The following is a 12,134-nucleotide window of genomic DNA, read 5'->3' as shown; positions in this document are numbered from 1 at the left end:
TGTAACCAGTGAAGTGTAAAGTTCAGATTCATGTTCTCAGAATACATGACAGTTTTCAGGTCAGACTTTGTATCTTACAATAAGTGTGAAATCTTGTGCTGCTACATCAGGTGGAAGGTCCTGGTTGGAACACGTCAACAGTCCGGGCTCCAGGAGAGTTGACAACTGTTGTTGTGACGAACTTGACCGCTTTCACACGCTACTCTGTGACCGTCACTGCCTTCACTGGTCCACTGGCACTGGCTGCAAGCGATGGGAAAGCTGTTGGACCCACTGGATTTCAAACGTTGGAGGAGGGTAAATTCCTGCATGTGCTCCTTCATCCCTATCCACACCATAATGTTATAGGTTCTTCTGAGGGCCAGACCCCATCACTCGACCAAGTTTGGTGAAAATCGATTTGGTAGCTTTTGTGTAACCCTGCTCAGAATCAAAACGACAAAACACACAGGTCAAATAAACCACATTTTGGCACATGTGCCCACTTGACTAAGGTCATGTTATCCTTAGAATTGTGTTTTGGCCTCTTGAATGTAATAAAATAACACAGACTTGAGGAATTCTTCAACTTTTCAAAGATGAAGTGATTACATTTCTGTGGTCGAAGGTAAAGGTCACAGTATATTAAGCTGCACTGGTTGGCAGAGGTATACAACCGCAGTGTGGTAATTCTAGTTATTAAAGAAATGATTTGGGTTCTCGTTGGCCTGGGGCCTTCCAGGCCTTTAATCTAATAGAGGAAACTGAAAAATGTTCTTGTTTTTGATACAGTGTCCCCTGTTAGTCAGTTGCCGCCTTCTCTTGCCAACCTCTCCATCCATCAGCGAGCCTCTCTCCAAGTTTAACCGTGACTGCCAACTTCCTTTCCACTGCTGATAAACACCCACATGCTGCCACTGTGGGAGATATTATAAGAGCCACCTGTCCAACACTGGCCTACTTTTCAATCACACTTTACCGAGATTTACCTACACACCGTCTGGTGAGTTCACCCCAGCTGTCCAGCCCATGTGTAGCTCACCTGGGTGGATTTAACTTCTGGTTGGCTTTGGTTCCCCAGAACGTCTCGTCGGATTCAGTGAAGTGGCTGAGTCCGTCTGCTGCTCTCCCTTGTGCGTCCATCTGTTTTCCTTGCCAGTAATCACAGTCTGTTGCTGTGCTCTTGTTCTGTTAATTACCTCTACACAATTGAGTCCATTTCGTTGATGTCGGTGGCCGAGTCATAACAGAAAGTAGACACAACACATTAAGATTCAACACAATACATGCACAGATTAGACAATCCAAAATGAGAGTCAACATTAGACACAGTGCGATGCACGATCCAACATATTACTGCACAACAACAAATAAGGACAGTAGCAGGTGACATTCTCACATATTAATATTCTCCTCTCGTATCATTTCTACGACAGAACCCAAAGACCCTCCCAAGAACGTGATTGTATCAGTCATCCCGGAGGAAGTGAACCGTGTGAAGTTGACCTTCACGCCCCCAGCAGAGCCCAATGGAAACATCACCGCCTACTTTGTGTACGTGTACGAAAAGGAGCGGCTGGTCAAGAACATCAGTCTCAATATCTTTCAGAGAGAAGACAACAACACGCTGGCGGCTGTCATCGAGGGCCTGAAGGGAGGACACAACTACACTATACAGGCGAGAAGGACACACATGTTGCACACATGCACGTCCAGACACATTGGTCACACACCCGCAGGTTGTAAACGCTTCCTTTTCTCCAAAGCCCCTTCAAGTTTTCTCTTGTCCAAATTGTTGTTTCATTCTATTTAACATTGCTGTGCCTGTCGTTTCCTCTCTTTCTGTTTGTCTCCTCGTAGATTTCAGCCAGGAACGGGGCCGGCAGGAGTCCGCCCAGCCCACATGTCCAGATAACCACAGGAATCAAAGGTGCAGCTCTCTTTTTCTTGTCTCCACTCATGCTGCAGCAGTGCAGCACAAGATGCTAGGCAGGGAATTACCACTTCACTGTGTTATTGCTCAAAATGACAGTTTTCAGTTGCTCTCATATAGTAGAATAAAACTCAGCAATATAGTCTGGACTGTGATGATGATATAGAGGTGTAGTCTTAATGTGACTATTCGGAGCAGTGACCTGTTTGTCATGTTTTATATGTAAAAGCAAAGGAATAGAAACATCTCTTCTTACAAATACTGTATTCACACTGCATATGTGTGTGTTTGTGTGTGTGTGTGTGTGTGTGTGCTCCTCTGTGATCACACGTGCGTGCATTCCAGCCCCGGCCAAGCCAACCCAAAGACCCCAGGCAGTGCTGGGACACGGAGGGGTTGCCATAGTAACCCACAGGAGTATCACCATCTGCTTGCCTGCCTGTTTCTATAGTGACAACAATGGACCAATCACAAAAATTCAGGTCGTTGTGGCCGAGTCAGGGGGTATGACTCTTCAGAAACACTTTTATTCAAATACACTCTGGTTTGTGTTTAAGGCCTCAAGTGGAATCTTGTTCCGTGTCCTGGGCTCGCATATGACAAAATGTAAAGTAAATAACTGAGGGGTTTGACGTCAGCAGAAATTTTACTCAGTTCCCCTGCGATTCCTCTACCCCCCCTCCCACTTCCATCCCCTCATAGTGAAGGACGTCCAGAACTTGACCAACTGGAAGAATGCATTTTTGGATCGTCCCGGCCCCTACCTGACTGACAGGGGTTTCCCCAACCCGCAGTGTGTTTCGGGGGACGGGCTGTCACGCACGGGCGCACACTTCAGACGCAGTGTGCCTGGAGACAGCCGGCCCCTGGTGAGGCACAATCACACTATTGCAGGAACCTACGTGATCGGGGAGAATGATGACTGTATGCGGGAGAACAACACCGATAATTTCTGCAACGGGCCTCTGAAAGCCAACACGGTCTATGTGTGAGTACCCTACACACACGCACATACACACATACACATGCACTCAGACACACAGCTGCTGTATAAACATTTTATTCGATAATATAAAGCTGACTGTTATTTCATATTCACCAGGTTTAAGTTCAGAGCTACTAACATCAACGGCCAATACACAGACTCTGATTTCTCTGACCATGTCAAAACTACAGGTATTTATTTTCATATAACTCTATATCATCAGAGCCTGAAAGCATAACATGTAAAGTCCCCTCTACCGTGTCATGTGACATTCTGTCTCCTCTCCCTCTCTCCATAGCGGACGGGCTGTTGACCAGAGAAGAGCAGATCATTCTGGGGGTTCTGCTTTCCTTCTTCTTGGCCTTGTTACTCATCATCATCATCTGTGCCTCAGTCAAGTGAGATGCAAACATTCATACACTCTCTGCGTTTACATGCACACGAGTATCCTGGTTATGAACAGGTTTTTGAAGCATACTGGTTAATATTAGCTGTAGCTCTCATCTTTCAATCCTGGCAAAAAGGTGGAGAAGCTAATAGACGTGAGCCAAAGTGGCCTCATTTTCAAAAGCCAACTTTCAGGAATTAAAATTGCCGATAGGCTGTGAAGTTGTAACCATGGTGACGTTAATCATCACGGAATGGGATACTTGTATTTATCATGTTGAAGGGATATGAATAACCAGATGCTCCATATAAACACCATATTCCACATATAGTCGATACCGGGATAAGCCTCATATCCGGAATACTTACCATTTAGTATTAATGCACAAAAAAAAGTATTGTAAGTAATTACTTATTCTACAGTGCCGAATACATCTTCGTTATCAATTTTGATCCTGATTATACCCTGTTAGTAAACACTTTGTTTCGCGTGCTCATCATCAAATGTCAGGATCCATCAGCGCAAGAAGGAGGGCGGGACTTATTCACCACGAGAGGCGGAAATCATAGAGACCAAGTGTAAACTCGATCAGCTGATCGCTGTGGCCGATCTGGAGCTGAAACAAGAGAAACTCAACCGGTGAGACTGTGTGTTTAGTTTGAATCCAAAAGCATCAGTTTTCCTAGCACGCACACACAAACGCTCCCCCCCCCCCCCCACACACACACACACACACATACACACACAACTTTTGCAGCTGAGGTTGTAGCGCACTACATGACTTCAGGCTTGATTTAGCGGCTCCAGACAAGATTTTAGATCTAAGTCAACAAGACAAAAAACAATCTCTTTCCTGCAGCCAACTTGATGTGCTCTCATGTCAGCACTAAATCTTCTCGTTGAAGAATATCTGCAGAAAATAGAGGCAGCAGCTCTTCGACATAACACGGGATCATTTTTGGCTTTATAGTTTACCTTCAGTTCTGTGCAGCCCAGGCTTGTCATTCTGTCTGCATCTCTCTAACCACCCACTGCAACAAATTCAGCGTCTAGCTCTCCCTGTTTTTCATCCTTCTCTTGCACAAACAACTGCACAGACACTTAAGGGCTGAAAGCTGCTTTTCCTTCTCGTAGTTTCACATCAGGAAACACATTTAGTTTATGTGTCTCAAGATCACAGATGGCGAAGGTGAAGTGAGAACAGGGAGGAAAAGCTTTTAATGTGATTAGCACCAAGATGTAGCTATTCATGTTTTTATTAGCCACTATAAATAGACATCAGTGTTGAAACCACCAATAAGCACATGAAGCTCTCTGAACATCTTCCCCTCTCCGACATCTTCAGAATGCTGTCGCCCACACAACGACCACAAATACAAAAATAAACCAAAAATAGAGGGGTCAAGGTAGTGGTAAGTGTGTCTGTGTTCAAGAGGACTTAATTACAAACATAAAACCCTTAAGATAGAGGATAGAGAGAAAAACTCTTCTTCTTGGCAGATAAATTGCCCCTTATGTCATATGTGTAAAAGTAGCACAACTGTCCTTTAGCAAATATTAGTCTGCCTTGTTTAACATAAATATACTTAACAGTATTTTAAAAGTAAATGTTTGGTTTATATCCCACAGTCCAAAGACACAGGTGTGACCATAGGTGTAAGGGTGAGTGTGAATGGTTGTTTGTCTCAGGCCCTGCGGTGTACTGGTGACCTTTCCAGGGTTTACCCCACCTCTCAACCAATGTTACATTTTTACATTACATTCTATTTAGCAGACTTTCTGGTGTCCTGATGTCAATGAGGAGCTTGTTCCTCCATTTAAGAGCCAGAAGAGCAAAGAATCGTGATTTTGTTGAGTGGTTAGCTTGCAGTGAGGGAGCAACAAGCCGATTGGCAGATGTAGAGCAGAGTGAACAGGCTGGGGTGCAAGGTTTGACCATGTCCTGCATGTAGGCCGGACCCGATCCATTCCCAGCACGCTACGAAAGTACTAGTGTTTTGAAACGGATGCAAGCAGCCACTGGTAACCAGTGAAGGGAGCAATGTCAGGTGGGATTGGCTCCAGTAACCACGAAGCCGGTATTTCGATCCCCGGCTCCTATAGGCAACTGTCCATGGGCAGGACACTTAAGCCCAAATTGCTCCTGACAGCTGTGCCGACAGGGTGTGAATGGGTGGATGTAGATGATGATCTATTTATCCAGCATTCATCTCACATTTTTCATATGCAATGACTTGAAAGTCCTGAAAAAAGTCGGAGATCCTGAATATAACTTGCCATCCAGTCATGTGAGATGTCACACACATATTTAATATTGCAGGTCCCTGACAGTTACACTTTGTGCTCCTTCAGCAGTCATGGTAGTTCAGACTGGGGACACTCATCAGGACTGTGTCTCTCTTCCTTCTTGTCACCAGAATCTATTACTGCCTTGGACTCTGTGATCTATGTAAATGCCACCTTTTCTCAGCACAGTTTATAAGAAAATAACACACTTTCCTTGACACTTATCACATGAATGGCGCAAATAACTCCCCTTTGTATGCACACTCCTGCACTGACTCACCTTGGCTTTATTTTTCTCTCACCGAGCACTCTTCTCCCTCCAGGTATTCTTCCTTCTTCTTTAGACGGAAAGAGATTTATGTCATCCAGTAAGTTGGTCTTTTGACCCTTGTGTGTGCCTGTGTGTTTGTGCCTCATTTTGCTGTGCATAGTGTGTTGGCATGTTGTACTCCACTTTCCCCCTGTCCCTTAGTGTGTGTCAGCGTCATGCTTCCCATCAAATCTGCTCTCAAATCATCCATCTGTGTTTGTTGTGTCTTTGGTGGAGGGCGACAGTTCAATGAATCAGTGACGTCAGAGTTGTGCCAACAGCCTGCTCATTTTCCTGCCAAGAGCTGCAGAGCTGAGCTGAGCTTGACACTTCACTGCTTGAAACCATTTTTAATTTGTTTACCCTCTCGCCGTCGTGAAAATGCTTGGAAGGCTTAAGCTGTGTTATGGGGCACAAGCTTTAACGATAGCTGAGGCTCTGCGTAGCTACCAGTCTTGAGTAATGCAAATGAAACGCCAGGCACAGGGGAATAACCACATGCTTCTTTTAAGTTTACTGATGTTCACATATTCCTTTAGAGTGAATCATCAAAGTTACTGTCAAAGTGGATTTGATTAAGATGGTTAATCCCCCACTGGTAAAACATACAGTATCATCCACTATCTGCAAAGAGGATCATTTCATCAGCTGTAGACAGAAATACCTCAGTGTGGGCTGCGATTATTGAGATAATTTGTTTATTTTGGGCTGATGTTTTTCGCTGTCTATTTTCATCCAGGCTTCTCAGCTACAGGAAATCACTCAAGTAAGTAACCCTGCATAAATAATGTGAATGTGCAAACAGAAGCTGCAGCACAGATCTGCATGTTCTCTACCACCTGCTATTACAGACTGTGGCATAGTTTGTGTATCATATCGCTCTCTGTTTCACAAATTCTCTGTATTTTTCTTCGACCCTCTGTCAGGCCTGTCAACAAAAAGTCTTTCCTGCAGCATGTCGAGGATCTGTGTGCCAATGACAACGCCAAGTTCCAGGAAGAGTTTGGTGTAAGTGTTTGTCAACAACCTGAGCCTGTGTGGCTTTAACATATAAGCATTAATGATATATATAAAACCAAGTTTCAGTCATTTGGAAATTGCCTGGAAACAAACTAAATGGAGGAAGGAAAGTCTGCCATAGTAGAAAATGTTCATTAGATGAGCAAAATAAAGAAAAGGGATTGCAAACTAAACCAGTGTCAACTTTAGTTTTCTTTTCCCAAACAGGTTGCTCAACTTACAGACCTTGAAGCTCTCATACATTAAACAGTATTTTTGAAGAAAAAAAATGAAGATGCACAACTAGAGCACTATCGAAACAGTTTATGCAGAATTCTACATATCTGCAGAAGACGGTAAAGACGTTATGGGTATTTAAAAATCGACAAACTTGAGCAGGATTTCTCCCGGTACAGCCCATGGTCAGTCTAACAGGGAAAGAGAGTCAATCTGTTTTTGTGTGAGAGAGACACAGAGCTCTGCACAAAGCTCTTCAATGGAGCAAAAGCTTAATGTTATCTTTATAAAACGTATGCGCTACAAATATATTATATATAGGGTATAAATTGTAGCCTATATGCAAAGTATATGCAGGGTATGCATCACCACTCTGATACTTTTCCTGATTCCCTGTTATCTTTCACCTCAATCCAAAATATTACTTCTCGCAGTTTTACAAATGGGGTCCCTGACCTTCAACCTCCATGAGTGTGTTTATGTGAATACTGATATATGAACATCTTGTCTCTGCAGGAGCTCCCAAAGCTGCTGCAGGACCTGGCCACCACAGATGCTGATCTGCCCTGGAACAAATCCAAAAACCGCTTCCCTAACATCAAACCGTGTAAGCGGTCAGGCTGAACAATAGCTCCCAGGCTAATGATTAATACATCACATTTATTCATGCCTTGTATTTTTTGCTCTAAAATTAAATTCAAGCAGATCTCACGTCTACTTGCACAGTTGCAGATCACACATTTCAACCAAACTCTTTTTTTCTGTACCTTGAGTAGACAATAACAACCGAGTGAAGCTGCTGTCAGAACCGGGCACTGCAGGCTCGGACTACATCAACGCCAGCTTCGTCTCAGTGAGTACCAGCCGTTAAAAGCTTGGGACACTCTCAGGTTATAATCATATACACATTTGTTGCAAATAGAGGAATTATTTTTGTTGTTCTGTGTTTTCAGGGCTACCTGTGTCCCAACGAGTTCATCGCGACTCAGGGTCCTCTGCCGGGCACAGTGGCCGACTTTTGGAGGATGATTTGGGAAACGGGGACCCGCACCATCGCCATGCTCACACAGTGTTACGAAAAAGGCAGAGTGCGTCATGAAAGATTTTACACTGTTATGAAACCATTAGTGTCAGCATTAAGAGCACAAGCTGGGCTCTGCTTATGAATCATTACTACTAGGAGGGTTAGATCTGCTGCTGAGATCTGACGTGTGTTTTGTGTTTGTGTGTGTGTGTGTGTGTGTGTGTTTGTGTGTGTGTGTGTGTGTGTGTGTGTGTGTGTGTGTGGCATTTCAGATTCGGTGTCACAAGTACTGGCCTGAGGACAACAAGCCAATGTCAGTGTTTAGTGACATTCTCATTTCAAAAGTGTCAGAGGAAGTCCTGCCTGACTGGACTGTCAGGACCCTGAAAGTAGAAAAGGTGACAAAAACACGTATACACACAAACACACACACAGAAAACACATTCTGTACCTGTTGTGTTGTTTATCGCTTTTGAGCAACATTGAAATATACATCATGTTGTGGCAACAGAGACACAACTTCTCGCCTCACTATTGGTTCAGGCTTATCATGGGATTTTCTGATTGCAAATTCTGTTACAGTAATAGTTCTTCTGATAGGTATTTTGAATGTAATATTATTGCAACATAAATATAGTTGTAACCATTATCATGATGTAAACCATTTGATTTACATGATAATGAAGTAAACTCAGTCGTCCATATGAATTTTAACTTCCTGTCTCATTATTTTTCTGTAATAACTCCTGTGTGCAGCACGGACACTACATTCTGGTTCGCCACTTCAACTACACGTCGTGGCCTGAGCACGGGGTCCCAGAGTCCTGCAGCACGCTCATTAAGTTTGTCAAAGCTGTCCGGGCCCACAGACACGAAAGCACCACCATCGCGGTTCACTGCAGGTACTGTGGCATGGGCGGCTGTGGTTCGATTCCCAGCGGAACAGTGATGGGACCCTGAATGATGGAGAAGGATGTGTGATAGGAAAGTGTGTCATATAGACGTGAATGGGTGAATGGAACTTTCTGTGTAAAAAGCTTTGTTAAGCTCTATATAAATGCATTCCATTTACTCAGTGGTAACAAAATAACACTGCATAAATTATAGTACTGCCCTTAAACATAAAGGGCACCAATTATACCTGTCGTGTCTGTGGTCACTGTAGTTACCTTCATTCTGTGCTTAACCCTCAGTTGAGTCATAAACAAGTGAGCCCTTCAGGGGCAGTAGAACATCAGAGTATACTGTAAGGTTTTCCTCTCTCTCCCCACAGTGCTGGTGTGGGGAGGACTGGTGTGTTTATCGCCTTAGACCACCTCATCCAGCACGTCAGAGATCACGACTTCGTGGATATCTACGGCCTGGTGGCCGAGCTGCGCAGCGAGAGGATGTGCATGGTGCAGAATCTGGTGAGGCCTCGTCCATTTTATTTCTCTTTTTTCCCTTCACGACTTGAGAGAATAAACAAAACACAAAAAGAACTGTATTTTGTCTCAAGTTGTTCCACTAAACCTCAGACTCATCAGAGACTCCAAATGGAACAACAGATGTAGCAGGAGTGTAGTTGTCCTACTTTCTGCTCCGTGTCCTGCTGTGATCCAGTTTCAGTGAGGAGATATTGAGAGAATTCTCCTTTCGACAAAGCAAATGATCTGGCAGCAGATTAAAAGCGTGTGCCGAGCAGGATTCCCTTTCTTGAAACAGCAGGAACCTGTCCTGAAATTACCTCGCTCACTCGTTTCATTACGGAAACCTCTGGAGTGGGTCTGCAGGGACCTTCTGCGTCGTGCCCGAGCCTCTTCTCAGTGTTTTTTTCATTGTTTTCTCCTAGTTTTATTGCCACTTGGTGTTCTGTGAGTTTCTTCGCATCCAGGTTTATGGCCGCGGAGTTTGAGTCTGCAAATCAAAAGCATCCAGTGACAACATGATTGTTTGAGACAGCAGTTTTCACCTTGTCGGATAGACCGCTATTACCTTTAATAGCTCATTATTCATTTTTACTGACATCGGTGCACAGTGCATATGCAGACAGCTTTAAATCATCTCACGGTTTAAGCATTTTATGTGTACTTCTTGTGTAGCCTAGAACTTAGAAGTTATTCTAAATGTCACATCTCTCCAAAATACGTCTTACTTCCAGTTTCCAATCAAAAACAAGGGATTACAATTATAATTTGCAGTGCAGGTCTGTTCACTTGATAGATGAGTTGAATTCTGAGTTTAATAAAATCTGTCTTTTCTGATGGCTCCTGTTGCTTGACGTATGCTGTAGACCTTAAAAAATCTCTCATTTCCATTTCCCAGGGTTACAGCCTGAACTGATAGGAAGGAATAAATATTAGCAAGTTATACAAGCCAATGCACTCGCCTCCACTCAGCTTTAGCCGTCTATAGTACATTAGGCACAGGTCGTATCAGTACATTATTTTCAAGTTGTTAATTTCGCAGGAAGTCAGCAGGAAGAGAAGGAGTCTGCTGAGCGTGTTCAATGTGCCAAGACACACAAACCCCAGAGGAAGGATGAAAAACATTTTGGATCATTTGCGTCAGGAGCAACACGTCCTTGTATGAATGATGTGGCATCGTCACAAATATCCATCAATGACAAAATATTTTACATGTCTCAATGTAGTCCAACACTGAGATGTACATATTTTTTATTTGATTGCTACAACCTTGATCTTATTTAAGTTCTCCACAATCGGAAAGTCAGGTGTTCTACTAAATTGTAAAAAATTGTATTGCTGTTATTATGGTATTATTCAAAACCATTTATATCAGTCAGGAGGCACAAGAGAGCTGATAAAAAAAAGCTGAAGTCGAATCAGGTTTTTAACAATCCTTCAGTCCATCAGCTAATGTCTGATGCCCGACAATACTGGTGGCAACAGACAGTATTTTGGGGCTTCTGGTGTAGACAGCAGATATCCAGGCCAAGTCTTCTATTGGCTGTAAACAGTTTATAGCCCGACTGGTTTTTCTTTTATATCCAATGTTGTATGTTTCCTCGCAAACAAAACAAAAACAGAGAAACTTTAACGTGGGTGTTTCAGGACCAGATGACATTTTGGTTAATCTCTATTAATAGTTATCTGCACATGAATGAAGTAAGAAGCCGAAAGCCAATACATCTGGTCAATGTGTCCTGCTTCCTTTGTTCTCCACACAGACGGTTTATCCACGAGCAACCAAAGCCTGCTCAAACATCGTTGGTCAAACTTGAGACAGAAACCTGAAGGCTTCCACCCACAGACTCTTGTCCCTCGCCTACAGATTTTTCATATTCAAATGTTAAAACTGTTACTAGAGATTCTGTTTTTTTTTTGTAAATAAATGGTCAGAATCTGCCTCGGCCATCAGGACACCCTGAAAAGGAATATTATAAGATTAAATACTACAGCAAATGAATTGATATGGACATTTGCTCAATGTGGAATTTAAAAGTACAATACTTGTCATTTGCTGTCAGGCCCAGTACATCTTCCTGCACCAGAGTACGCTGGAACTTCTCAACAACAAAGGCAACAGCCAATCCATCTGGTTTGTCAGCTACTCTGCTCTGGAGAAGATGGACTCTCTGGAAGCAATGGAAGGTAAAAGCAACACTCAAAGTCTTAAAGTCTTACGAAACCCTCTCCCCGCAGAACAGTGTTCACGCCACACATTTGTCCTTTTCTTCAGGTGACGTTGAGCTGGAATGGGAAGAGACCACCATGTAAAGACAAACCGAGGGACACCTGCACCCGAGTGACAAGGGACCTGTGCACAGACCCTGGACAGGGCGGCCCGCACCACGTAAAGGAAGAGGAAGCAGGGAGGAACAGGACACATGACACAGTCTGAACTGAACGCCCCCGTCGGTTGACTCAAGGCTTTGAAGCTCCACTTCAACCCATTTCTCAGCTCAGGCCTCCCTTCACTCCACCACTTGACGACTTGTTTTCAAAGAGAGTGAGCGAGACAAAAGAGAAACGTTGAAAAGACGAAAAAGGA

At 43.6% G+C, this 12,134-nt stretch overlaps 1 protein-coding gene across 1 annotated transcript in view; it reads left to right on the top strand.

Annotated features, from left to right (window-relative positions):
- ptprq (protein tyrosine phosphatase receptor type Q) overlaps positions 1–11,949 on the top strand; it is a 39,831-nt gene extending 27,882 nt beyond the window's left edge. Inside the window, exons 46-64 of the mRNA XM_053427368.1 lie at positions 111–297; positions 1,416–1,657; positions 1,840–1,909; positions 2,258–2,416; positions 2,615–2,900; positions 3,015–3,088; positions 3,196–3,295; positions 3,796–3,924; positions 5,895–5,939; positions 6,621–6,647; positions 6,808–6,889; positions 7,634–7,724; positions 7,894–7,970; positions 8,071–8,205; positions 8,414–8,539; positions 8,898–9,043; positions 9,415–9,550; positions 11,611–11,734; positions 11,823–11,949. Coding sequence (XP_053283343.1) covers positions 111–297; positions 1,416–1,657; positions 1,840–1,909; positions 2,258–2,416; positions 2,615–2,900; positions 3,015–3,088; positions 3,196–3,295; positions 3,796–3,924; positions 5,895–5,939; positions 6,621–6,647; positions 6,808–6,889; positions 7,634–7,724; positions 7,894–7,970; positions 8,071–8,205; positions 8,414–8,539; positions 8,898–9,043; positions 9,415–9,550; positions 11,611–11,734; positions 11,823–11,860 — 2,274 coding nt within the window. The 3' untranslated portion in view covers positions 11,861–11,949. The remainder of the gene's footprint in view (positions 1–110; positions 298–1,415; positions 1,658–1,839; positions 1,910–2,257; positions 2,417–2,614; positions 2,901–3,014; positions 3,089–3,195; positions 3,296–3,795; positions 3,925–5,894; positions 5,940–6,620; positions 6,648–6,807; positions 6,890–7,633; positions 7,725–7,893; positions 7,971–8,070; positions 8,206–8,413; positions 8,540–8,897; positions 9,044–9,414; positions 9,551–11,610; positions 11,735–11,822) is intronic.
- Positions 11,950–12,134: the final 185 nt, after the last annotated feature.

This window comes from Pleuronectes platessa, chromosome 7 (assembly GCF_947347685.1).
Source record: "Pleuronectes platessa chromosome 7, fPlePla1.1, whole genome shotgun sequence".
Taxonomy (NCBI): Eukaryota; Metazoa; Chordata; class Actinopteri; order Pleuronectiformes; family Pleuronectidae; genus Pleuronectes; species Pleuronectes platessa.
The sequence above is the reverse complement of the archived record's forward strand: the minus strand, read 5'-3'. Positions and strand labels throughout refer to the sequence as shown.